The sequence below is a fragment of the Callorhinchus milii genome, unplaced genomic scaffold (assembly GCF_018977255.1).
Source record: "Callorhinchus milii isolate IMCB2004 unplaced genomic scaffold, IMCB_Cmil_1.0 Scaffold3, whole genome shotgun sequence".
Classification (NCBI taxonomy): Eukaryota; Metazoa; Chordata; class Chondrichthyes; order Chimaeriformes; family Callorhinchidae; genus Callorhinchus; species Callorhinchus milii.
Genome location: NW_024704744.1, coordinates 9,585,159 through 9,612,619, shown reverse-complemented (window position 1 = coordinate 9,612,619; position 27,461 = coordinate 9,585,159). Strand labels below are relative to the sequence as shown.

The 27,461-nt window shown below is 42.1% G+C and overlaps 1 protein-coding gene across 1 annotated transcript in view; it reads right to left on the bottom strand.

The window, feature by feature from the left end:
- The window catches only part of LOC103179026 (CUB and sushi domain-containing protein 1), a 1,038,598-nt gene that overhangs the window by 296,186 nt on the left and 714,951 nt on the right, over nt 1-27,461 (bottom strand). The window contains exons 11-12 of the mRNA XM_042332909.1: nt 27,089-27,192; nt 21,485-21,597 (exon numbers count right to left, since the gene is read on the bottom strand). Of these exons, the coding sequence (XP_042188843.1) occupies nt 21,485-21,597; nt 27,089-27,192 (217 nt within the window). The remainder of the gene's footprint in view (nt 1-21,484; nt 21,598-27,088; nt 27,193-27,461) is intronic.

Genomic DNA, 27,461 nt, shown 5'->3' with positions numbered 1-27,461 from the left:
TATTTCCTTTAGTCAATTAGATTGGGCATAGCTATCCCAGATCCTGTGGTGCCAAAGGCATTAACCCTGTTCACAGTGGGAGGCAGCCTTTTCTTTGGTGTCTGTCTTACCTTGCAGGAGTACTGCCAAAGGCCAGGCTGCTATTATCAGCATCGCTGCAAGGTAAATGAAGCAGTAAGTGTCTTTCTCGTATGGGCTTTGGTCCACTATCCAGTTAAGCAGAGTTGGATAGTTTGTTTGACAGTGATGTGAGCAGACAGCTTCAGTGTGCAGACTGCTGTTGATAGTGAAAAGGCAGACCTCACATGTACACTCAATTACTCAGTACAAAGCTCTGTTGACTCTTGGCTAATCAAGCCTTTTACTCCCCCCCATCATCACCTGCCTCTGTCTCACCCCTTCCCTTGCCGCCTTGAAGACCCATCTTAAGACCCTCCTCTTCCACCATGCCTTCGATCACCCTCCCTCCCCCCGTCCTTCCCCCTCCCCGATCCCGACCCACAGCTTGGGTCCGAAACACTGTTTGTCCAGCGCCTTGGAATGTCCTCCCGACATAAAAGGCGCTATACAAATGTAATTTTGCACAAACTCCCTCTCCTCCAGCAAGTTGACATTTAGGATTCTCTTCCTTTCTTTCAAATGCTTCCATGGCCTTGCTCCACCCTATCTCTGCGACCCTACTGCTCCAGCCACTCCCCATGGTCTGCCAACTCCAACTTGTTTTATGCTCCTTGCTCACTCCACCAGGCAAGCCTTCAGCTCCCACCAGTGGGATGACTGTATTTAGTGGGCTATGCAGCAGCCAATTTGTGCACAGCAATATCTAATAAACAACCATGAAGGGAATCACCCAATTTATTGGGGAGGGGGTAGAACTGTTGGCCAGGACTCCTGGAGAAAGTCCCCTCCATCTTGAAATAGAGCTATGCAATTTTTAATATCCACTTGGATAGACAGACAGGACCTTGGTTTAACATCTCATTCAAAGGACAGCACCTCAAAAAAAATGTAGTCACAAAATCCAACTGTTTGTGGGACACTGCTGTATGCAACTGGCTGCTGTGCTTCGCCCCAAAAATATACAGTTACTACGCTGTATAGTATATCATGTGAAGTCCTTTGAGATGTCTCGAAGATGTGATAAAGCGCTATATCAAATGCAAGTATTATTATTATTACGAAAATGTAGTGCATCCCCAGCTCTGCATCGAGTGTCACCAAAAACTCTATGGGTTTCAAGTCTCAACATGGTGCTTGAAGCCATGTAACTCCGAGCCAAAAGTGCTACCAAATGAGCCAGCCCAGTTTAGCAATGCCTCAATGCCCCCTTGGCCTTGCTCCACCCTATCTCTGTCACAGTTTCAGGTGAGCAAACAGATAATGTTAGTTCACTTCTGCACCCGTGATTTTATCAGGTAATGTGTTGAACAAACAGCTTAAGTTAATGAAGGAGGGTGCACGACAAAAATAAACTGAAGATGAGCAGCCTGTGATTGTTCTTGTTCTGAGCAAATCCTAATACTATCTACACGATGACAAACGGTGTAATTAGGTTATTAGAGTGGTTGGAAGTTGTGAATTTAACATAAGTTGCCGATGATTCTAATTCAAGGTTTCTTCAGAAATGCACAAATGACGTTGAGTGGTGCAAGTAATTATATGAAAGGAAATCTAAATTATTGCAAAAAAAAGCTTCAGCATTCTACATAATCAGAGATCAAATGAAAAACTGCCTGTATGTACTCCAAAGCATTGATCGACTAAATAACTGGAGAAATAGCATTCACACTTTTGGAAATAATTCAGCCATTGAAAATCTGTTGCACTGCATAATGCTGTGAGCTGTTTCACAAATATTAGAGGTTGCTGTATTAAAACTGCATCCATAGTGACAAACACTCTGAACTGTTTAATAAAATCTACCCATAATATTCAACAAAACCTTTCAAATCCATTCCAAGCCCGCTGGGTCATTATTGTTTAATTGCAAAATGAGCCCTCTCTGCGCTGATTACATTTAACACAGACCTCAACAAAAGATGTGTACTGATTTTCAATGAAACACACAGCAAAATGCTTCTGATTATCTTATGAAGACAATTGGAGGGGGTAAGGGGACTAAATTACCAGATTTCTTAATAATAATAATAATCCTTGTATTTGATTTAGCGCCTTATCACATCTTCGAAATGTCTCAAAGCACTTCACAGAAAGAAATGTAAAGTGAATTGACCGTATATTTTGGGGCGAAACACGGCAGCCAATTGTGCACAGCAGTATCCTATAAGCAGTCGTAGGTTGTGTGATCAAATTATTATTTATTTTATTTTTGAAGGGTTTATTACCCTGGAAAAGTGATCCGTCAATTGACTAACAATCGGGTTCCTACTTACTGCTAGGCATTCAGAGGCATGTGGAGTAAGAAAACTTGACTAAAATACAAAATACTCTGACAGCAGGCTTGGAACAAGTTGTTGCTTCCCAGCTTCGGTCCTTCCTCTCCTGCCACTCCCTTCATGAATCCCTCCAATCAGGATCCGTGCCACCTACAGGACAGAATCCGCCCTGGTCAAAGTGAGAAATTACATTCTGTCCATCTGCAACCACCTCCTCGTCCTCCTTGACCTCTCTGCTGCCTTCGATACCGTTGACCACTCTAACTTCATCCATCTCCTCTCCTCTCAACTAAACCTTCACGGTTCTGTCTTTGAATAGTTTAGATTGTACCTCTCACACCGCCTCCACTTCATCTACGCATGCGGTTTGTCTTCTAGCCCCCGCACCGTAACGGGTGACGTTCCACAGGGCTCTGTCCTTGTCCTCTCCTTTTCAATATCTATATGATCCCTCTTGGTCACTCAACAGTACCTCTCTGCCTCCACCCTTGACTCTAGGACCACTGCTGTCTTGACAGAAGACTAGGCTCTACAGATTGGCTCCCGTCTACGTCTTCACACCTGAGGTACTGACAGCATCAACATCTCTTGATGCACACTCCACCTTACTAAGCCAGTCCACAACCTTGGCATCTTGTTTGAACTTCAACTTTTAAATCAAATATTTTAAAGCGGTTTGAGACAAACTCCCAACTTGAAAGGCACCTTATCAAAAGCAGGATTATTAGTTGTTATTAAATCCTAGATGGCTGAGTGAGTTTACACAATGGGTCACTGAGCTATGCAGGCTGGAAATATCCTAATTTTCATCCCCACATTGCAATTTGTCTCAGTGTTCTGTGTTAATGAAGGGAAACTAAGCCATTGCTATCCATTGACATTCTGGAGGAAAGTGTGCTTCGGGTGAGTAAGGAAGACAGGATTGGGCTCAGCTGCAATGTCGCTCAATCCTGCATGGTCAACAACAGCCTGCACTCACTCACTGTAAAGCTAGTAAATGAAAAATAACAACCTCAAATGCAACTGTCATCTTTGGAGTGATCCAGAGTTGAAAGTGCTATCGACTTGGCCCAGTTATCTCCCCATCATCTAGAACTACAAGGAAAGAGGGGAACTGAGACATTCGAAGAGATATGACATGAGAGTAAAGGAGAAAACTGGCGTGGCAGAGGTTTGAAACAAATAACACACCAAACAGCAGCAATTTATACTGACCTCATGCCACACAACTAACTAGGAACCTGAGCTGAGAGGGAGGAGGAACTGAGAAGTGGATGATGTCTGAAAGCAAAGTCTACGACAATTTTTTGATGGTGGTGATGGAAAAACAATAATTCTTGTATTTGATAAAGCGCCTTTCATGTCAGGATGACTTCTCAAAGCAAACCAAAGGATTTATTGTGAAGTGTAGCAACTGTGCATTTTGTAGGTGAATGAGGCAGTGAATTTGCGCACAGCAATATCACAGAAACCGCCATGAAGTGAATGACCAATTTTATCTGGGAGATTGTTGGCTGATTCATTTAAAAAGCAACTTGATGCCGTGATAGGGGGACAGAGTAAGCTGGGTGTTCTGGAGGGATGAAATCGGATGGGCCTTCCAAAGCAATCATGCGATCTTGTGAAGAGAGCAGGGGAAGTTCCCATATCTTATTCAATATAACCATGGGATCTTTAACATTCTCCTGAATAGGTAGATAATAATAATGATAATAATAATCCTTGCATTTGATATAGCGCTTTTCACATCGGGAGGACGTCCCAAAGCGCTTCACAGAACACACTGTAAAGTGAATTGACTGTATATTTGTGGGCGAACGCGGCAGCCAATTGCACACAGCAATGTCCCACAAACAGTCGTAGATTGAAAATGAACAATTTATTATTCTTTTTGTTTTTTTGGAGGGATTATTATTAGGCGTGTGGAGTAAGGAAACTTTCCCAAGGTTTCGCCCTGCCTGGAATTGAACTCAGGTCTCTCGCTTGCAAAGCGAGTGCTCTAACCACTGAGCTACAGGGCTCCACGCCCTGTCACTGCATTGTTTTAATGTCTCATCCAAAGGATGGCACCTCCATCAATGAGTGCTTCCCCCCTCCCCCCATTATATTGGAGTGTCAGCCTAGACCTTAAGCTCAAAGTGGGGCTTGAACCCACAACCTTCCAACTCCGAGGCAAGAGTCCTGAATATGGTTCCTGAATTACTGACACCAAGGCAGAGAGATTCTGCACAGAACTGAGTTCCAGAGAACAGGAGCAAAAACTACAAAAAAAGGCTGAAAAATCACAGTTTGATTGACTGTTTACTGAACAGAAGCAGATGATTAAATGTGCCATTACAACATTGCTTCATCGACATTTGAATATTTTTTAGCAATGCAAATAAGCATAATAAGCAAAAAATTCCAATTTGTGTCGGCAGTGGAATTTGCAGCTGGCATTTATCACCGGTGGTAATTCATTACCTCCAGCCCTGGGGAAACTGTCACTGATACAATCTGTTTATCAGAACATTAGTTATAATTTTTTTTCTACATCTGCAGCTTTTAAATTTTGAACAGGATTTATACAAATGGACACAACTTTAGCATATTTGTTAAAGCACGTGCCTCACAAGCAAGAGGACCCGGGTTCGATTCCCAGGAAGGCGAAAACTTAGGTAAGTTTCCTTACTCCACATACCTCTGTTAACCTAAGAGTAAGTTGTAACTCGATTATTAGTCAATTGGCAGTGCGCTTTCTGGGGGTAATAATCCCTCCCCCCAAAAAATCATAATAATTTAGTCATTCAATCCAATGTTTGTGGGACATTGCCGTGTACAATTGGCTGCCGCGTTTTGCCCACAAAATACACAGTCAATTCACTTTACAATACATTCTATGAGGCAATTGAGACATCTCAACAACATGATAAGCTGCTATAACAAATGAGGATTATTATTATGATGATGATGATGATGGAGTGGTATTCAAAACCCATTTTAAAGTATACCTGTTCAACAGTGTCTTGGTTCCCCTTCCCTCCTGCTGGGTTCCAACTCCACCACTGTAAAGAGGTCTGAGACATTGCCCTATATGTGAAGTGCGCAATATAAATGGAAGTTGTTATTGTAGATGAACTAAGGCTCTTCAGCCTTCAATGAGGAGTCTAAGAGGGACAACAGCAACTTGCATTTATATAGCGCCTTTCGTATCAGGCAGGGTCTTGTAGAGTTTAACAGTGGCGGAGCTCAACACCGAGCTGGGGTAGCCAAGAGGTGACTGTAAGCACAGTCAAAGAGGAAGGTCTTCAGTTGCGATCTAAAAGAGGAAAAGGTGGGGGCAAAGCAGAGGGATTGAGCAAAACTTTGGGGCATAGTGGCTGAAAGGCCGATTGCAGGTGTTAAGAGTGGAGGGGACGAGGGACGAGCGGTTCATGGTCCCAAAATGTTGACTCACTTTACTTTCTCCATAGATGCTGCCTGACCTGCTCAGTATTCCCAGCAACTTCTATTTTTGTTTCCTAACTTTTGCAACCTCCTTACCCCCTACCATCCTGCTCGCTCCTTCTGCTCAGTGGGCTTTGGGCTACTTCATGTCCCTCTCCTCGCTCTTCCCACTATTGGCGGGGGGGCCGTCCACCGCTCTGCCCCCACCTTTTGGAACACACTCCCACAGTCCCTCCACCTCGCCCCCTCCCTTGCCACCTTCTCAAGACCCTCCTCTTCAACTGGGCTTTCAATCTCCCTGCTTCTCCCCCTGCTCTCCATCCTCCCCAACACCAACCCCCAGCTCGGGTCCATAACTCTGTCAGTCTGGTGCCTTAGGATGTCCTCCCGATGTGAAAGGCGCTCTATAAATGTAATTTTGTTGTTGTTGTATATTCAGATATGGCAAGGTAGCGAGGCAAGAAATCATAGGTTTGAAGGTTGATGAGGAGTTTCATGACAGACACCAGGAAGTACTTACTGACACAGAGGCTTATTAAACTTCTGGATTACCAACAAGGTTGGTTGAAGTCAGGACACTGGAGCTGTTTAAGCTGATGTCTTGGGAATACGAATGGATCAAAGGGCCTTCTTCATCTGAATTTATACTGTACTGGAATCTTGTGAAAATAGTGATTAACAGTAATGGATAATCATTTTGGTTCATTCTGATAACATGAGCCAGTCACTATTTTATGAGGAGAGAAAGATGGCTGGAAGAGCAGCTAAAAGGATCTGTAAGCACTTTTCAGAGTTTTTCTTTCCGTTCCTTATGGTTTTCAGAGGTTCAAGGTGATTGATATTAGCTTAGTTCTTTTAGCAGAGTGATTAATGAAACTAGACCTTTGCTAAGGCTTTGGCTCACCAGACACAATTTGACAGAGCACCACGGGAAATATCGCTCTCTCTCGCTTTCTCATGCAATCACAGTTGCAGTGCACACATAACTGGCTTTAACAATGGGAGGAAAAAATATATATTCTCAACACCTCCCAGTTGGCAGTGCTAGATTTGGATCATTACCTATTGCATGTAGAGAAGAACAAATTATGAAGAAAGATAATTTCTTTTGAGGATTACAGAAGATAATAAAGTTGTGTTAATTTCTGTCCAAATTATATTTTAGTACCAATTAATTTAAATAGGTGTTTGGGATATAAAACTGATAATTACATTTTATGATATGAACAACGTGATACATAATTATTTCATGATAGAGCCATCTCATATGGGACATAGTTCACCAAATCTCTTTAGCATTTGCAAAATAGCTTATTGCTTTTTAAACTTTCTAAGAAGGTAATGAAATAATAAATCAGTTACACAATTGTAATAACACAGTGGTTAGCTGTTGCTTCACTTTTTTGAAAGAAAGTCAGGAAAGTCCCTTGTTAATACAGTGCAACCACGAATGTTCATGCAATAACAAGAGAGCTTGGAATGCCCATTCTAAAAAGGTGGAACTATTCAAGCAGTCATTACTCAAGGGCTGCCCACTTCAATAGTCTTGTCTATTTCAAATCCCATTACAGTGGAGAGTCCAAACTCTGCACTAATTGGGACTAGCCCAATTTTGGATAAAATATAATAGTTATTCTTGTAATTTGATAAAGCGCCTTATCACATCATTGAGACTTGTCAAAGTGCTTCACAGGATTTCCAATAAAGAGTGTAGCTGTTGGTGAACTTGCAGCCAATTTTGCGCACACCAAAGTTCCACAAACAGCCATGAATTTTGATCTGAGTACCTGATATAAAAAAAAGTACAAGTATCAGGTCTGGAGAGCTGTAGCTCAGTGGTTGGAGCACTCGCCTCGCAAGCGAAAGACCTAGGTTTGATTCCTGGCAGGGCGAAGCCTGATTCTACACCCCTAACTTTTGTAACTTCCAATGTCCACCACTCCATCTCACTCCTCTCTATCTATCTTCTTGTTCAGCCTCCAAACCCATCTCTTCAACGGTGCCAATGGTCACCTCTCTTCCTCCTTCTTTCTTCTCCATGCTTGGTGTCTGATCTCATCACTGTAAACTGCACTGAGACATTATCCTATGTGTAAGACGCCACAGAAATGCGAGTTGATGTTGTTTAGTGCAGTCTAAATGATGGTAACCAAACCAAATTATGTTGAAAGCAAGAACACAGAACTCACACTCTTTCAAGTCCCAGGTGGATCTGGTTATGAAAGTTAATAAACCACAGCTTTTCCCCATTATACAACTGTATGATTCCTGTATTCTACTGAATGTGTATGGTTATCAAGCCACCCATCGCACATTGGTTTATATGAGAAAGAAAACATTTACCACCTGCTTCTCACTTTCAATGCAGGGGAATAAACAATACTCTGATATTAGCTGGTATCAAAACATTTTACAACATAGCAGAAGGCCACTGAGCCCATTGTGCTTATGCCATATCTATGAAAGAGCAATCTATCTAGCCCCACTAGACCTAAAAGTCAAACAAACAGGGTACTGGGACCCTATCGATCCTGGTGAGGATGGAGGTCATGAAGACCAGTGCAGGTCAGAACACAAGTGGTGCGGTCTAAATAAGTTAGAGCTTATGGAGGATGGAGGATGGGGTTCTGATTGGAATAGATTTGAAAAACTCTAGCCTCTACTACTCTGCCCACTTTAAAATGTCCAAGGGCCTGAAATTCCACCTGGTGTCAGCCTTAAGATCTATTTGATGGGTTGTACTAACAATGTTGTGCACATGTATTGAAAGAGAGTTGATGTTTTAGGACAGACAACAGGAAGCATTTCATCACACAGAGGGTAATCAACAGGTGGGATGGCAGACTCACTTAATGAACAGTTTGGTGCTATAAGGGGAGAGTGGTAGGGTTGGTACTGTGGAAGGATGGGCCAAAGGAGGTTCATTTGGGCCTTCTTCACACACATCTCTCTTTCAATTTAAATTTTGAAATTAAGACTTTGCATAGCACCTACTTCGCAACAAACTTATATCCATACAAAATAATAGTATTCCTTCCATGAGGTACAGCGCCTTATCACATTGTCGAAATGAATCTCACAGGATTTATTGAAAAATGTAGCGACTGCATGTTTGCAGGTGAACTCGGCAGCAAATTTGTACACAACAATGTTCCACAAAAGGCCTTTAAATGAATAATTTATTTTTTAAACCTGCAGATTGTCGGCCAAGACACCAGGAGAAACTCTCTTCTCTTTTTAAATAATGCCACAGGATTTTTAACATCCACCTGAATAGGTAGCCAAGACCTTAGTTAAACATCTCATCCAAAGGACAGCATCTCCCACAAAGTAGCATTTGATATAGTGCCTTAACATGTCGTTGAGACATCTCAAGTGAGTGAGGCTGACACATGGCAGCAATAAAGTGGAAATTATAGAGTAGAGTTTTTTTCCTGAAACAAAGGCTACCCAATCCTTTCCAATGATATGTCCTGCCCTTTAAATACATGGATAAACAAAAGGAAACAGAGCATGGCATTGCATGGCTGATTTACACTTCAGAAGGAGCTCAACGACAATTAATTCATCAATTAATTGGTCATTATGTCTATCAGTGGGTTCCTCCAGATGACATAATGATATTAACCAAAATGTAAAAACTATGTGCTGCTCTTGAAGTGTAAAATGAGTCTGATCATCTGTTTCTATTAATATTCTGCCAGGCTATATTGCCAGGATATGAAGAAATGTGAGGCCGATTGTAACGCAGATCTCGGGCACTCCAGGGCAAATTCGATTATCTAACTGTTACATCTACATTTCCACCAGCAAAGTGGAGTCGTTCGATTTAAGTGGAGTCCAATTATTGTTTCTCTTTTCTCTTCTGAGAAAAAAATATCTAAGAACAAAATCTGCATCTGCTTCCTTTCGGTGTCTGGGCTTTGCTGGCGTCCATCCAAATTTCGTTCAAATCACTGTGTGAAACATGCACTAATCCCAGTGCATATGGACAGTTATTCAACCTCCCAAGGCTAAATCATGTACGGGAATTAAACTTCCACTGACATGCTTCCCTCTGTCAGCCTGGCTCACTTTTCAGCACTTTCGCTTCAGAGTCAGAAGGTGTCGGGGTCAACCCCCATATTAAGACTTTGAGCTCACAGTCCAGACTGATACTTCATTACAATGTTGGGGATGTCACTGCGGAGGTGAAAAAAGCACTCAAGCGAGAAAAAACATAAAAAGCACAAACACCTGAAAAACACACTTTTGCGACGTGAAGTGTCTCTCTCACACGTGGGTGCCTATAATTCCACGTATATGAAACACACTTTATGTCACACAAGTGCCATACACTACACTTGACACCAGATATCTGTGAAGTGTTTTGAACTCACAGTCTAGACTGACACTCCAAAACAGGACTGGGTGAGCACTGAATTGTTGGAGGTGCCATCCTTCGAATAGGACATTAAACCGAGGTCCTGTCTACTTGTTCCAGGGAACATTAAAGATCTAATGACAACTATTTGACAAAAAGATTCTTCTGACATTCTGACCAACAATTCCCCAGATAAAATCAGTCATTCACTTCTCGGCTGTTTGTGGGATAATGCTGTGAGCAAAACTGGCTGCCACATTTGCCTACAAAATACACAGTAAATCAGGAGCACACTGAAACGTACATCTGACGTGAAATATAATGATTATCACATTAAGCGATTTCGTGAAACCATCTCCTATTTATTTCCTAATTGTAGGAACAATTGTTTTTAAAGAAACAAAAGAACGGGCTAATTTGAATTTCTATTATACAATTAAGCCTACTCTTTTGGGGGAAATCACAAAATAATTTGAATCCAACATTAAATGGACAAATCCACTGCTGATTATTATAATATTTCACATTGATTTCTAAATGAAAAAAAAACATTCATTCATTCTAATTTACCGAGCACAAACATTCTTTTGATTGCATTTTAATTGCCCAGGATCTCGGTTTGTTTCCTGCAAAATGACTGCAATTAGCACACAGCCTCATCATACATGCACAGAGATGCAACCATTCGTATTTCAGAAAGGTTAGTGACAAACGTCTAAACTTTCCACTTTCAAAACAATGAGATACGTTTGCTGCTTTTGCTCAGTTACTCACTGTTATCTTAAATACCCACACTCCCCACTTTTAACCTCGCCTTGATACTTACCTCTTTAACTGCAATTTCAGTCATTCTTTTCCTCCCCTCCCCTCCCTTGAGCCCCTATCTCTGGTTCAGCAACACACTTTGCTGTCTCCTCCCAACATGAAAGGTTCTGTATAAAAGTAAATTATATTATATTGTCATGTCTGTGTGTATGAACTCATATGCTCTAAGATGAAACTCTAATCAATGCTGGAAATATGCTGCATCATTGAAGATGTTTAGACAGATGTTAAACATCTCATAGCATTACTGTATTCAAAAAGAGAATGGAGTTTCTCCGGGTGTCCTGGCCAACATTAACCCATTTAAAATTGGTCATTCATTTTATGGCTGTTGTGCGACATTGCTCTATGCAATTGGCTGCCATGTTTGCACACAAAACACACAGTCAGTTACAATATATCCTGTCAAGTGCATTGAAATGTCTTCTTGATGTGAAAGCCGTTATACCAAATGCAAGAACTATTATTATTATCTGTGATGTTTGTGTATTTCTGTTTGTGTAAGTGTGTGAATGTGTGAGATAGAGAGAGAAAAAAGGGATGGAATAAATGCCACTTTTAACATCACAGATCTGGCTCCAGACACATGCCCTCCAGTGAGGCCTGAAATTCAATCTCACTTTAGCCCTTAAAACCACTTTGGCTTAAAATTTGAGAACCAGAGTGCCAGAAAATTCTTCACATTTAAAACCTTTCTTGGTCTTGCCCCTTCCTACCTCTGCGATCTCTTAAAACTTTACCAACTTGCCAGTTCCCTCCACATGGCAGGTACCGGTCTGCTTCATGTCCCCCGTCCTGCTTCAGCTTTTCTGCCCACACCTTCTGGAACTCCATCCTGGAATCCCTCTGCCTCAGCTTCTCCCTTGCTCCCTTCAAGGCTGGTCTTTAGATCTTCCTTTTTGACTAGGCCTTTGGTTATCCTCCCACCCCCTCCCCATTGCCCTCCACCCTTCTTGATTCCAACCCCCAGCTCTGGTGCAAACCCTTAACTGTCCAGTACCTTAGGATGTCCTCCCGACATGAAAGGTGCTACATAAATGCAATTATTGTTGTTGCTGTTGTTGTTGTAAGTTAATTCTAAATTTAGAAGCCTTTGATGTGTTTAAGAACAATAAAAAAACAGGCTTTCAAATTTAAGACTTTTCCACAAATCTGCACCAGCTCAGATTTTAAAACAAAATGGTTTTACAGAATAGCACTAGGTGGAATAATCTCATAGCATTCATTTCAAAGGCTAGAACATGACTCGGTCACCTGAAATGTACTACAGATATGGAATAGTTGGACCTATCTGAAGTCAGCCCCTAATATAATCAATAATCTTTCCAAAACCTGATTTGGGTTCAGAGGCTTATTTGCATCTACCCAACAACCTGGATGTGCTTGATATACCAATAAATAATAATCCTTGCATTATACATAGCACCTTCAATGTTATAACCTTATCAAAAGTCTTTATAGGTAATTACTGTCGAGTGTAACAATTGTATTTTGCAGGGAAACCTGGGAGCCAATTTGTGCACAGCACAAGTCCCACAAACAGCCATGAAGTGCATGCCAAACTTATCTGAAGGATTCTCTAGTTAAAACTCCTCTTGTGCCACTTGCAAATTAGACCCTAGTGTCAACAAGTCCACTTCATTCAGAAATGACTCAAGTGGTTTGGAGGAGAACGGTTCCCCTCTTGTAGCTCTATCTGAATAGCACTGATGAGGTGGGAAACAATGTAGCAGAAGCAATAATTAATGTTGTACAGATGTCAGTGAACTCATATTCTGATCATTAGAGCAGAAGCCCATGGCTTTTAATTGGAGAGCTGAATGAAATCCCAGCAGGGCAGTAGATGACAACTGCGCTGTTAAGCTACTACATGACAGTTCCAAAAATGCTAATAATCTCACAGCATTCATTTCAAAGGCTAAAATATGCCTCAGTCACCAGAAATGTATTACATACAACACAACAGCACAGAAAAACGTCATTAGGCCCAATTAGTTTATGCCAGTTATCATACTCAATATCCCCCGGACAATAACAACTTGTAATAACAACTTGCAGTAACAACTTGTAGATAACGCCTTCCAAGAGGTAGCATCTCAGAGTCCTCTCACGCCTCCTAGTCCAGCCTATGCAACCCCCAATTCCCTTCTACCTCACGTTTGCATCAATTTCCTTTTAAATATCTTAATGCTTTCTGCTTCAATCAAAGCTTCTGACAGTGAGTTCTGCATTTTCACCACCCTCTGCTTGATGAAGTTCCTCCTAAACTCAATATTAGATCTGCCCCTGGCTATCCTATATTTATGCCCCTTGTTTTGGACTCACCAACAAGTGGAAACAACTGATCAACATCCACCTTTTCAAAATTTTAACACCTCTATCAGGTCCCCTCTCAATCATGTCATCTCCAGAGAGAAAAGCTCCAACATCACCGATCTTTCTTAATAGCTGTATCCCCTCATCACTTGTAGCATCTTATATTGCTCCCTATGACCTGCCTGGCCTTGAATTGGCTTTGCTGTAAGGAAAAGTTGAACATTTCAGCTTCGTAAATGCAGCAGCAGTCGATGACAAGAACATCTGGGAAACAAACTGTTCAGCAATTGAAAACTCATTATAAAATACATCTGGCAAAGGAAGATTACAAACCTCAATGATTAGAAAAAGTCATGGATTTAAATGAAGACCTTGTGTTAAAAATGAAAATCTAGTTAATGAACAGCAACAAAAAAATAGTAATTAGACAAAAAAAATTACATTCTGCGATTCAGTTTAATTGGATTGGATTGTGAACCCACAGCCTGTTAATGATGGATTTTTACTCTCTATTCAAACACGCTCTGATTGTTAGAATGCTAGATAATGGGCTCTTGTGCCCATTCAAGTAATTTAATTGATTTCCAGTCTTAAAGTTAGTTCCATCAAAGCTCAGTCTGAATGAGTCATCACCCTTCTGTTCCCTCTTTTTATTTCCGATGTTGCTAACGGCAACCCAATGAAGATTTAAATCCAGATATTAACATGTATTTCCTGAGTGGAGCAAGCGGGAAGGTTGGTAAGGTGTTAGTTGGTCACAGAGATAGGGAGGAGGAAGACCGTGGAGGGCTTTGAAATTGAGGACAAGAATGAGTGTGCTTGGCTCATGGAGCTTGATATGGGGGGGGGGGGGAGGACACTAGCTGCAGGAGCCCCCCATCACATTTCTTGCTTACCTGCTGTGCAACATCAACAACAACTTGTACTTTTCTAACCTCTTTTACAGAGGATCCAGTGAAGCTGGGCCATCAGCTGTTCTGCCTTCCCCCACCTCTGCAACATTCCTTGCCTCCGCTACTGCCTCTCATCTCAGACACCCGACACCCTCATCCATGCTTTCATCACGTCCAAGCTTGACTATACTAACTCCCTGCTCACTGGATCTACCAAATCTTCTCTTCACAGGCTGCAGATTATTCAGAACTTTCCAGCTTGGGTCCCCTCCTGCACCAAGCTCCATAAGTCGATCACACCATCAGTGCCTGGTTTCACTGATTCCCCATCCCTCAGAGAATGGAGTTTAAGATCCTTAAGATCCTCACTATCGAAGCCGTCCATGGTCTTGCTCCTCCCTGCTTTTGTGACCTACTAACACCTGAACAACTTTCCTTCTCAGCGAGCACTAACCACTCAATGTCCCCGCCTTGCCTACCCCACCATTAGTGGTTAAGCCTTTAGCTTTTCTGCCCCACCTTCTGGGATTCAATCCTTTGCCTTGCACTCTCCCATACAGCTGGTCTCAAGACCTTCCTCTTTAACCATGCCTTTGGTAATCTTCCCTTGACCATCCACCCTTCTTGATTCCAATCTGCAGCTCGGGTGCAAACTCTTAACTGTCCAGTGCCTTGGGACTTCATCCCAATGTGAAAGGAACTATATAAATGCAATTTGTTGTTGTTGTAAGAAGGTGCTTTGCCGTGATAGAATGGGAATATTATTTCATTATATAAATTGCTCACACCAGAATAAAGCAGTATGAAGCAGACAACTGTTTTCTATTTCACCTCTGCTTCTCACGGCAAATGATGACCACAACATCTGAACATTTCAGCTAGTGTCTGGAAATTGTTAGCAATTATTTAATAAAACTGAAACCAGTTCTAGCCCTGTCTCCCATAGAAAAAAATTATCTTTGTTGATCACAATGGTGTCTGCGTGGCTCAATTGGCAGCACTCTGGCCTCTCAGCCAAAAGGATGCGGGTTTAAACTTCATATTGAGCTCACAGTCTCGTGTGACTCCAGTGTAGTGCTGGTGGAGCACTGTATTGTTGGAGGTGACATTCTTTGGATGAAATGTTAAACTGAAGTCCCGTCTGCCTGTTTATACAGATGTTAAAAATCTCATGACACATTTGAAAAAGAGAAGGGAGTTTCTCCCAGTATCCTGGCCAACAATCCTCCAGGTAAAATTGGTCATTCGCATCATGGATGTTGGTGGGACATTGCTGTGTGTAAATCAGCTGCTGAATTTACCTGCAAAATTCAGTCACTGCACATTGCGGTAAATCTTGTGAAGCATTTTGAGAGGTCTCTCAGACATAATAATTTCCTGTATCAAATGCAAGGATTATTATTATTATGGGAACTGGCTGATTGAGAATACAGATAATTCCTCTTGAGCATAAAGAGAGTACGGCCTGCGGGCAGCAGTTTGCTTGTTGTATTTATTCATAATTAAAGATACGTTACTTGAAAAGGTTAATCAAACATCGCCCTGTAAATTAAACAGATGTGACTAACCTAATGGGGAGATTCTAATTTTCAGCTGCACCTTCAAAGGTGAGAAAAACAATCTCAAAGAAATTTGGAAAACAAATTTTAAAATAGCCTCATTTCTTTTTAAGTAAATACTGTCGCCTCTACTGGATATTGAAACGTGCCTTGCATTGCAACTTCTCTGGCTGATAGCAAATGAAGAAGCCATCTCTGACTGATACCAAAGAGTGTTAGATTTCCACTGAGAGGAAAATAGTGTGGTGGGTGATGTGGTGATTATTATTGGTACAGTCGAGTGATAATTAATTACTGGTCTATGGTTGATTTCTCTCCTACCTCCCTCTCTCCCTGTCCTTTCTTTCCCTTGCTGCCACCTCCTCACTTCCGCTCCATTGTGGTTGTCAGTGGAGTTTCAGCCCATGGAGGATAACAATTCCTGAGTTAATGACTAAACTTAGATTTTTGTGTTGAGTTAAGCACTGAATGCAGTGCTCTTCTGCTGATGGCTGCAGTCCCAACCATTGCTTGCAACAGATTTATCAACATGCCACTCCTTCCAATATATCCCCTGGCATCCAAAGCAACACCACTTGCTGCAAATTTCTGAAGGAATGCTGTAGAAGGGAACACAAACTGTTTAAAGAATGAAACAGCATGTCTTCATTTGCGATACACTAAGTATTACGCTGAGATCTTTTATTACTTCCTTGTTAGAAAGTCGACTAGAGTTCTGTGATTTAAGGCGCATTTTATGAGCAGAAACCTGCAGAAATGTCATGAGAGTAAAGAGCGTATAACTCGTCTAAAGGCAAGGATGCAATTGGCAGTATCTACAATTACTTATAGGGCAGTAATACAACAAACTTTAGGCAATTCATCCTGTCAAGCCTCTTCTATTATTTTATTAGATCAGCACTCATATTTTAACCTCATTTCCTATCTTTTCCTTGTATTTCTTTAGGAATATAGGAACAGGAGACCATTTAGCACATCAAGATAACTCCACAACTTTAATCGTCTTATTCCATACAATTTTAAAAATCCTTACTTTGTATGTGTGTGTGTGTGCATCTGAAATGCTGTACACTGTCCAGCACCTTGGGACATCCTCCCGACATGAAAGGCGCTATACAAATGTAATGTTGCTGTTGTTGTTGCACGTATGTGTATGTGCGCATTTGTGTAGTGATTCTAATGATTACTACATTAAACAGTTACTACATGGTGTGTGCAGTGATTAATACTCTAATTGATTCTGCACTGATTCCACAATCTACAACAAATTCTACCTCAGTGTGCTACACACAATAGAGTGGTGTGGACCTATTGGGAACTATTTAAGAGGTATAGCTTTTTTTTAAGTTTAAATGTCCACTCAGCACCTGCACCAGTTATAATACGTACATCTGGGATAGTGGGATTATTCCCACAGCAAAGCATCCACCTCTCGTTAGAGATGTTCTCACACACCTCTGAAACTACAGTAACACAACAGACCTTGTAGTAGATGAATGTATCAAATTACATTAAATCTGCACGAACTGGAGTATTATTAGCACATTGAAAGAAAAATAACTTGCATTTATATAGCATCCTGCAGGATAACAAGGCGCAATGATTCACAGTGCAGACACCCAGCTGCCCAAACAAAAAGACCACAAAGCTAACTCCCTGAAACTGTACAGTAGATATTTACATTTATATATCGACTTTCATTTTGGGAGGACGTCCCAAGGCAGTGGAGAGTCCAGGGTCTCCAACCAAGCTGGGGTGGGGAGAAGGATGGCAGAAAGCATGTCAAAGAGAGAGGTTGAAGGAGGGAAGGGGCAAGTTGAAAGGACTCCAAGATAAGAGTTCCAGAGGGTGGGGACAGATAGGCTGAAAGTCCGACCGCTGATGGTGAGGCAGAGAATACGAAGCAGGCCTGTGCCTGATGAATTGAGGGAGCAACCGAGTTGGAAGGGTTTGAGGAGGCCACAGCGGTAGAGTGAGATAGAGCATTAAAGGATTTAAGGAATAGGATGAGTATCATGGAAGCTTGGAAGATAAAAAAAATTCAGGTCAGCAAAAGCATAATCATAAAGCTATTATTCCACAATATCAATAATAATTTATTGTGTGATTGCTCCCAACGTCGTACAGCATTTTAACAACTTTTTTTGTACAGTTGCAAGATAGGTTCTTGCCAATCCATTTGTTCCATCTTCTGATATTACTTGTTAGCAAAATATTTTCACAGAATCAATTTAGGTTAAAGCCTATTAACTGCAGAGAAGACAGCTGAGCATCTGTTCAAAGGCAATTGATGGATCTGGCTCTGATTTTGTGTAGTTCCAAATTGTTTACTAAACAAATTACCACACCTTTGGTTCACCTAGTTAATCAATCACTGACTCTCAAGGAGTCTCTGGGATAATTGGAAAATTGAAAATGTAACCTTTGTACATAGGGTCAGGTGATCTACAGAGATCTTGTGTCAATACCTTTGTGGTGATTTTTACAGTCTGGAGAAGACAGTGATTGAAAACAATGCCGATGCAAAATGCAATGGTTGCAGTTTGTTTTTGATTTTGGGTGTTGGGTATCCATGTAATTCTATATAATCTGCTTAATTTGTTAAACAGCCACTTGAATGATTTCAATCTGTCCTGCACAGCTCACTTAGTTTGGTACCACGAGCAAATATTAGCAGAATTATCCACCTCTGTTATTTAAAGTCCCAATCTATTCAAAAATCTATATGGTCCATGACAGATTCGCAGAGTATAGGCAAAATGGTCAATGATTTTTTTGGCTTCATTGAAATTGCCCTTAATATTGCTGTTGATTTTTGGACTAGGATCCCGATGGATAAAAGTTGAGGTGCTGCAGCAAGTGCCACATTCAATTGAAAGTCAGCCAGGTGTCTGACACGTGCAGAAACCATCATCATGTTCAATCCATGACTATTTGTGGGACACTGGTGTATGCAATTGGCTGCTGTGTTTCACCCATAAAATACACTTTACAATATATTCTGTGAAGCACTTTGTGACGTTTCAACGATGTGATATTATTATTACTATTATTATTATTATTAAGAATATCTAAACCAGATCGAGAGTTCCACATGTATGTGCCTTCCACACAGGGAAAATTCTTTTGTCTGCCTGGCATAACAATCAAATTACCAAGATCACCATAGAGGATTAACCGAATCCCAACATTAGGGTGGAGCCAGCTCAGGTGCAGGTAGACCTGGCTGCCTCCCACTCCCAGGAGGACCTTAAGGAGTTCAACTTGTTACATGCCAGGTGCATCAGAAAGGAGGGGCCTTTCTGCACATCCATTTGGATGTCATCTGGAGTGCAAGCGTCTCTAGGTCATAGAGGTGGACGTTCACAATCTCATATTCAGATGGACGTTAAAGATCACATAGCACAACTTGAAGAGAGAAGGGAGTTTCTCCTGGTGTCCTGGACAATAAAGGGACGATTAAAAAATAAGGTCATTTGTTTAATGTCTGTTTCTGGGACATTGCTCTACGTGAATTCGGCTCCCCGCTCACCTACAAATACAGACTTACTCCATTTCACTAAATCATGTGATGTCCCCCAACATCAAAGGTGCTGAATCATTATTCAAGGATAATGCAAGGATCATTATTAACAGAGGACAGAAATCTGTCTGTTGGACTTCACTCGAGGCAGATAAAGCAGGTCCAGATAATATCAAGTGTTGAATGGAGTACTGTAATTGAAAGCAGCTGCCTATTTTGTGCCAGGTGTGTATCTGTACGCGTGAAATCACAGTTTGCAATCTTCATTGCAGAGCTCATCGTATGAATACAGCCCACGTGAATTGTGGACTGTGAATTTTTCCACTGGTCTTTGTGTTCCGCTAAAGAGCTGATGGCCAGGGCACACAATTTGAACTTGATACATGTGAAGCCATACACACAAGATGATTTGTTCACCATCCATGGACACACATCCACCTCAGTAAGCCATTCCGGAACCTTGGCGCCTTGGTTGACCCTCAACTATCCTTTCTACCCCACATCCATGCCATGACCTGCTCTGCCTTCCCCCACCTCCGCAACATCGTCCAGCTCCGCCACTGTCTCACACCATAGGCTGCTGACAGCATCAGCATCCAAGGCTGCACTTTCCACCTCTCAAAGTCAGTCAGGAACCTCGGGGTTCTGTTCGACCCTGAGTTGTCCTTTCTTCCCCAAATCCGCGCCACAACTGGCACCGCCTTCCATCACCTCCGGAACATCCCCAGACTACGGCACTACCTCACCCCTCACGCTGCTGAAACTCTGGTCCACGCCTTTATCACCTCAAGGCTGGCCTATGGGAACTCTCTCCTCGCCGGCCTTCCCGGCACCTCCCTCCACAAGCTGCAGGTCATTCAGAACTCTGCAGCTCGTGTACTGTCCCGCACCAGGCTTCGGGACCACATCACTCCCACCCTCGCTCGCCTCCACTGGCTCCCCATCCCCCAGAGGATCGAATTCAAGATCCTCATCTTCGCCTACAAGGCCATTTACGGCCTTGCTCCCTCCTATCTCTCCGACCTACTATCCCCCTATCTACCTGCCCATACCCTCCATTCCTCTGGCTCCGGTCTGCTCCACATCCCCCGCCCCAACCGCCCTACCATCAGTGGCCGGGCCTTCAGCCTCTCAGCCCCTAGGCTCTGGAACTCTATCCCCCAGTGCCTTCACCTTGCTTCCTCCCTTTCCTCCTTCAAGGCCGGTCTCAAGACCTTTCTCTTTGACTGAGCCTTCAGCTCCCCTCTCGACTCTCTACCCCCTCCTCGCTCCCTCCCTTCACTCCCCTCACCCTGACCATTTCCCCCCTGCTCGGGTCCTGACCCAACTGTCCAGCGTTTTGGGACGTCCTCCCGACGTGAAAGGCGCTCTATAAATGGAATCTTGTTGTTGTTGTTGTTGTTGCCAAAACCCTCATACACACATTCATAACAATGAGGCTTGACTCTGTAAACTCCCTGCCTGTCGGCCTCCCCAACTCCTCCCTCCATAGGCCGCAAATCATCCAGAACTCTGCAGCCTGTGTCCTCTCCCGCACCAGGCTCCGTGACCCTATCAACACCATCCTCGACCAACTCCATTGTCTTCCCATCACACAGAGGATACACTTCCTAGTCCTCACCTTTAAAGCCATCCACAGTCTTGCTCCCCTTACCTTTGCGACCTCCTGAATCCCTACCATCCAGCCTGCTTCAGGCTCCCCCGCCTCGCTTGCCCCACTATTAGCGGGTGGGCCTTCCTCCACTTTGCGCCCACCTTCTGGAATTCCATCCTGCAGTCCCTCCACCTTGCCCCCTCCCTTGCCATCTTCAAGACCCATTCTAAGATCCTCCTCTTCAACTGTGATTTCGATCTCCCTGCTTCCCTCCATACCCTTCACAATCCTGATCCCCAGCTCGGATCTGAAACACTGAAAGGGGCTACACAAATGTATTCTTTTGTTGCGGTATTACACCGTACAATTTATGGCTATGTACCACTTTGAGTAGGAGAGCTGGGGGTGAGAGCCAAGGGTGGGGTGGTGTGGGGTAGGGGTGCAACGATGGGAAGGAGAAAGATGATCGAAAGCACGGTCAAAGTGGTACACCTTGAGAAGTGCCTTGAACAAGTTCATGAAACAAATTAATAAGATATGGATCAGAGTTGTTTCAAACTGAAAGGAAGATGTGTGCAGTGCAACATACCTTGGTAGAGAGCTTTGAATCCCAGAGAGCCTATGGTTTCATCAGACTGTAAGTGCAGCCACATCTGATTGCTCATGCTAACAACCAAGTCAGGGACACTTGAACCTGTAAGACTAACACAGGGAAAACATTGGTTATTAACACATAAAAGCAAGCAACTCAGTTATTCCATGCACTACAATATTATTTACTTGTCTAACTTTTGAACAAAAATATGATTTGTAAGCTTACAGAAAGTATAGACGCCTTCAAGAAGAAGCGAGACCTTCACATGAGGGAAGGAGAATAGAAGGATACGGGTGGTAGTATGGAATTGGTGAACATTTATGTGGAGTATAAACACAAGTATGAACTAGTTGGTCCAAATGACTTGTTTCCGTGCTGTACAGCTCATGTGTCAGAAACCCGGTTGACTAAAATATTTATTTTTTCTCTGCCAGTCGTCCTGTAGAAACCCATCACCGCCCTTAATGCTTATCTCATGTAACCTCTCCCAATCCATCCCAAAAATCGGTGGGAAAGTTTTTAGTCCCATTATACTCCTACTCTCTGAAATATATTCCGTTTGTCCACCCCATCTTCCTATCTTTAAAGCTTTAATGTCTTAGTTTTTCGACCACACTTTTGGTCACCTTCCCCCCAACCCCACCTCTGGGTCAAGTTTCCAGTCAGATGTAAAATGCTCTGAGACTCCATCTTCCATTGCAACATGAAAATCAGCTGTATTAAGTTGTAAAATGTGAACATAAAGATAAGTTGTTGTTATTGAAAGTATCCCAATCAGATTGAGAGTTCTACATATTTATGCCACTAACTCACCAACTAACTCATGGAGTGTTCCCTTTATCTCTGAAATCACCCTTCCTCATTGTATAGACTGCAGAAGAAAATTCTCCTTAAAGTCCACTGCAATCTTACTCATTTAAAAGCAGGAATGTACGTCTGAGTTAATGCCTCGTGAGCTGTTAGGACACTGAGAATTAACAGTTGTTGCATTAAGTTAATCAGGTACAAGGAGCTACACAATGAAATATTGGATTAAACTGGCCATTATATCCTGTTTATGGAGCATCTGCGCGGATATGAAAGAACACAGAATTTCTTTTTCATTCTGTTTTAATGTAGATGATTATAAAGGAGCACACGGTTAGCGCTCATTATTACATCCTATCTTTAAAATCCCCCAATTGTGGATTAAGTGTTAAAACTCACTGTATCTCAGCCTCAAATATCGCTTTAACCACTGAGTCGGGCTGTCTGGTATGGATATTCAGCTCTATGATTTAATGTGAAAACTTTTCATCTCTTCAGACTGTGGTGTGAATAGAAAACCTGTGCTTACACTCTGTATAGTGCCCTTGACAGAGTCTCACTACCTGTCACATTGAGGTGTTTGAATGCAGGATAATGCTGGGGGATAAAGCTTACTGGGTGTTGTCACACGTGTATGGAATCTTTTTCAATACATGCTCATGTTCGAGTGTAGGAGCCGGATAATTAAGAACCAGAATACCTTGTACAAATTACCGTAAATGTAATAAAACAGATGAACTAATGTGTCCTCTATTAAAAACGGAGTGCTTTGTTTGCAATTTGGAGGGCATTGCACAGTGGACGAGCTGGGTTGGAACGCTCAGATGGAGAGGAGAGTCAGGAGATGTGGCTATGTTGGGATTAATGGATCAGACAGACATTACAGCATGAGAAAGATATGAAGCGCCAGTTTGTCTGCTCCGAGACATTGCTACAGTGAGCACAACAGCAAGTAAATTTGTATGATGCCCTTCATGTTGGATGCCCAGGATGGAGCAGAGGCAAAGCTTAGGGTGATCCAGAGGACTATAGCAGAACAAGAGGAATGAGGCGGAAGTAATAGAAAATGGAGTGTGGGAGTAGGAAAAGGCATAATGGCCAGAGAAAAAGGGAGAAGAGAGAAGCTGGAGTAGGGAGGGAGGGATGAAGAATGAAGAAAGAGCTAAGGGAATATATTTATTTCACAGCAACGATTTTCTGATCGGCTGATCATAATCAGATCCCAATCTATTTTAGCATCATAAGGACTCCGGGACTCTACCCTTCGTGAAGGGTGCTATATAAATGCAAGTTATTGTTCTGGATGAACTAGGGCTCTTCAGCTTTCAATGAGGAGTCTAAGAGGAACAACAGCAACTTGCATTCATATAGTACCTTTCACATGAGCCAGTGTCTCGGAGAGTTTAATATATAATGCTATAAACGGCAAAAACTCCCTCCTAAGGCATGAAAGAGACAACAAAACTCACCTTCTAGAATAGAAGCGAATATCACAAATAGAGAGCAATAAAACCTTATTTGGAGAGTTTCAGAATGGTAACAAAACATAACCGGTGACTGAGGGCAATATAAGGAGTGTTCAAGGGTGAAAGGCATCCCTTTAGTGAAGTTTTCCACCTTCAGCGCCTTGAGATGTCCTCCCGATGTGAAATGTAATTTTGCTGTTATGTCGTTGTTTGGTAACCACCTGTCCACACTCCTAAATATGATCCATGCTTGTAATGCTCTCTCTACCACTCGTATCTGTATGTCACAACGCAAGTGTCTCTTCAAGCCTGCTTTGAGACTCCTTAGTGGTTCCAAGCACATTTTGCCAAATGATACTGAGCTCAAAAGCTCATTTTCCAATGACTAAGTGCAATCCCACATTCAGCCTCCCTGGGATGCACTTTGTAAAATATATATTCAAACATTTTGTCCGTTGAATGCAGCAGAATGAAACGGTTCATGAATTTCATAACTATGCCAACTGCAGGCACTGTCACAAATTAGATTTTCCGCTAGGAGGATTAAGGCAGCTCTGTGTACATTTCACAAAATACATTACATTTAATAAGACATTGTTCAGAACAGCTAATCCATAGAAGGTCGTCTCACACAGGAGCTGAATGAAGTGTAGCTTCTGACTGCTAATGCACTTCACGAGTCAGGTTTCAGTGTTAGGCTGGCTGGCCAGCCAGAGAGATTAGTGTGATCTTCAATGTTACTATTCAGCTTGTGAAAAGCAATATGTAACCAGCACCATTTCTGATCTCTGCGTCGTATCTTCAAAAATATTTTCTCAGCCGTGTCATGCTGGGGGGAATGGAGGTAAGCAAGATCTTATTGGAGCTGAGCTGGTTCTGAGGTGACCTGCATCAGTACCCCAAAGCACACTCCAGGGTCTCCAAGCCTTGAATCTCCCAACCTACACATAATACTCTTCAGAATTAAATAAGTAGGAGTCTTGTCCATTCTAGACAAAGGAACACTTTCATGTATAGTTTGGTTTGGATACGCTTATGCATTGTGATAGGTTTCCACATGTGTCAAACACCTGGATAACCAAATAAGAAAATTAAGGCCATGTACTGTGAACAACGATGGATTAAGTTGTGAACTTGGCCACTCAAACCATCATTTTGCATCTTGGACCCGGGTGTGACATCGCCCACTCTAGAACTCTTTGCTCCAAAATGAAACAGTTGAACGTGAGAACTGATTGAGTTCAATGACAATAAAATTAACAAATTAGGGATTGCAAATGCAGTGTTTACAAATCATAAATTCCTGTGCTACTAGCCACAAGCTTCTGACTCTGAAGTGACAGTGCTGCCAACTGAGCCAGACTGACAGGGTAATGTACGTGTGTGTGTTCTGTACAGAGGAGAAACTTTCAAAATTCCAGTACTTCAAGTCACTTATGGTGATGAGCTTTGGGAGAAATTAATGATGATGGCTGGGGTTTCGGATCAGGATGTGTGTGGGACAAGGAGTGTAGCCAACAAAGTGGAAGGTCTTGAGATGGGCCTTGAAGGAGGCAAGCATAATAAGATACTGCAAGTTCTTTTTTCTCTTCAGTGGAACATACAGATCTAAACTGGTGCATAATTCTGAGACATGGCAAAAGTGGAGTGCTGTGCCTCAGTGGTTAGAGCATTCGCCTCGCAAATGAGATGACCTGGATTCGATTCCCGGCTGGGCGAAAAGTTGGGCAAGTTTCTTTACTCCACACGTCTCTGTTTACCGAGCAGTAAGTAGGAACCCAGTTGTCAGTCGATTGGCTGAGGAACTGAGGAACTGAGGAACAACCAGTTCCTACTTACTGTTAAATAAACAGAGGCAAGTGGAGTAAGCAGATTTGCCTAATGTTTTGCCCTGCCGAGGAGTCAAACCCAGGTCTCTCACTTGCCAGGTGAGCGCTCTATCTACTGAGCTACAGGACTCCAATTCTCTCCCCGATAAAATTAGTCATTCACTTCATGGCTGTTTGTGAGACATTGCTATAGGGAGTTCAGTTACAAGATAAACAGTCACTTTACATTACAGTAAAATCCTGGGAAGAATTTTAGATGTCCTCCTGACATTAGACACTGTATAAAATTGCAAGTTTTTTTTAATGTCTTCCTTATGCCAGGCACATATTGCTAGATATGAATCATTATCTCTTCCAGAAGTACCCCAAATGGGAATAAATATTTGCATTTACACTATCTACTCCCAACTGCTTTTGTGGTGGGCTGGCAAAAGCTTTGCATAGAGCTCTGCTAACCTATACATCTTTTAGTGTCATTAAAAGGAAAGCGAGAGGTCAGATTTTATTTCACACAGAGGGTTGTTAGGAAGTGGAATGCCCTGTCTGGAACCATGGTCGAGGCAGAATCCACATTAGATTTCAAGGGGGAATTAGATAAATCTGTGAAAACAGGAAATACAAAACACTATGGGGAAAAGATAGGAGAATGGGATCAGGGAAAACTCTTTCAGTAAGGCAGCACAGACACACTGAACTGAATAGCCTGCTCTAAACTGTAAGTGTCTCTGGTTCTGAAACAGCAAGTCACTTGCAATTTTAAGGGGCTTTTTTGAGCAGGAAAAAAAGGAACTTCCTTAGTGCCTGGCATAAGGAAGATTCTAAATTTTCAGCATGTTAAAAGAATGATTTCATTCATATACTTTTGAGACTTTAAAGAGGAAACTTGATGTGTACATCAGGGAATAGAGAGTGATAAACACTGACATACTAATAAATTCTAGGTGGGCTGAATCTCTCCCTTTCTTCCTAATGACATTTCTTACAGAGGGATCAACACAGAAGGGATTCTCCTTCCAGTAACTGGAAGTATGAAAGACAATTTATAGGAATGTCATTCCGGCACAATGTACTCCCACAATGGAATCCATCCTGGCGGCCGATGGGAATTTGAGCTGGATTCCTAAATGAGAAATCCTGTTAAGAAATACTGCCAATTATAGTTAAATCCATGACTGTCTGTGGGATTCTACTATGCTTAATAATTGGAATATTTGCACAAAATATACAGAACTTTACAAAAAGGCGCTATATCAAATGTAAGGTTTTTTNAATATTATGTTTGATAGGAACACGCAAACAAATATTTTCCACTCGAATCCTGCATCTTGAAGACTGGATGGTAAAATTTGGACTAAACAGATTCCAAACATCAATCTTCCCTGTGGTTCAGTAACTTTCAAATCAGTCACCACAACCTCCAACCTTTTCTTCAACACTTCATCCGCACCAAAGACATATAGGATTAAGTAACAGGAATTTTAGGAAGCAATACTCACGCATACAAAACGGTCCTGGTATCTCCTACTTTTCCTCCGTCGCCCACAGTCAAAGTATCGTAACCTCTTTCCAAGTCAAACTCTTCGAAACGGAGCTTGATGATCTGTTGATTGGAACAAAAAGGCAAAAAGAGTGTGAGCTCCCCTTGAAAATGTCTGTTCTTACTTCTTGTACAATAAAAGGTTCACAGCTCCAGGGCTGTGAAGAGAAATGTCAGGTCAGACAATAAAAAGCATTTGATTTTACCCACAGAATAATCAACAGCTGCAACGGTTTAAGAGGAAGAGTGGTGGAGACCAGGGTGATGGTCTCAGTTTTAGAAAAAATAGTTTTTTTTAATGTCTTTCTTATACCAGGCTCAAAATACTCTCC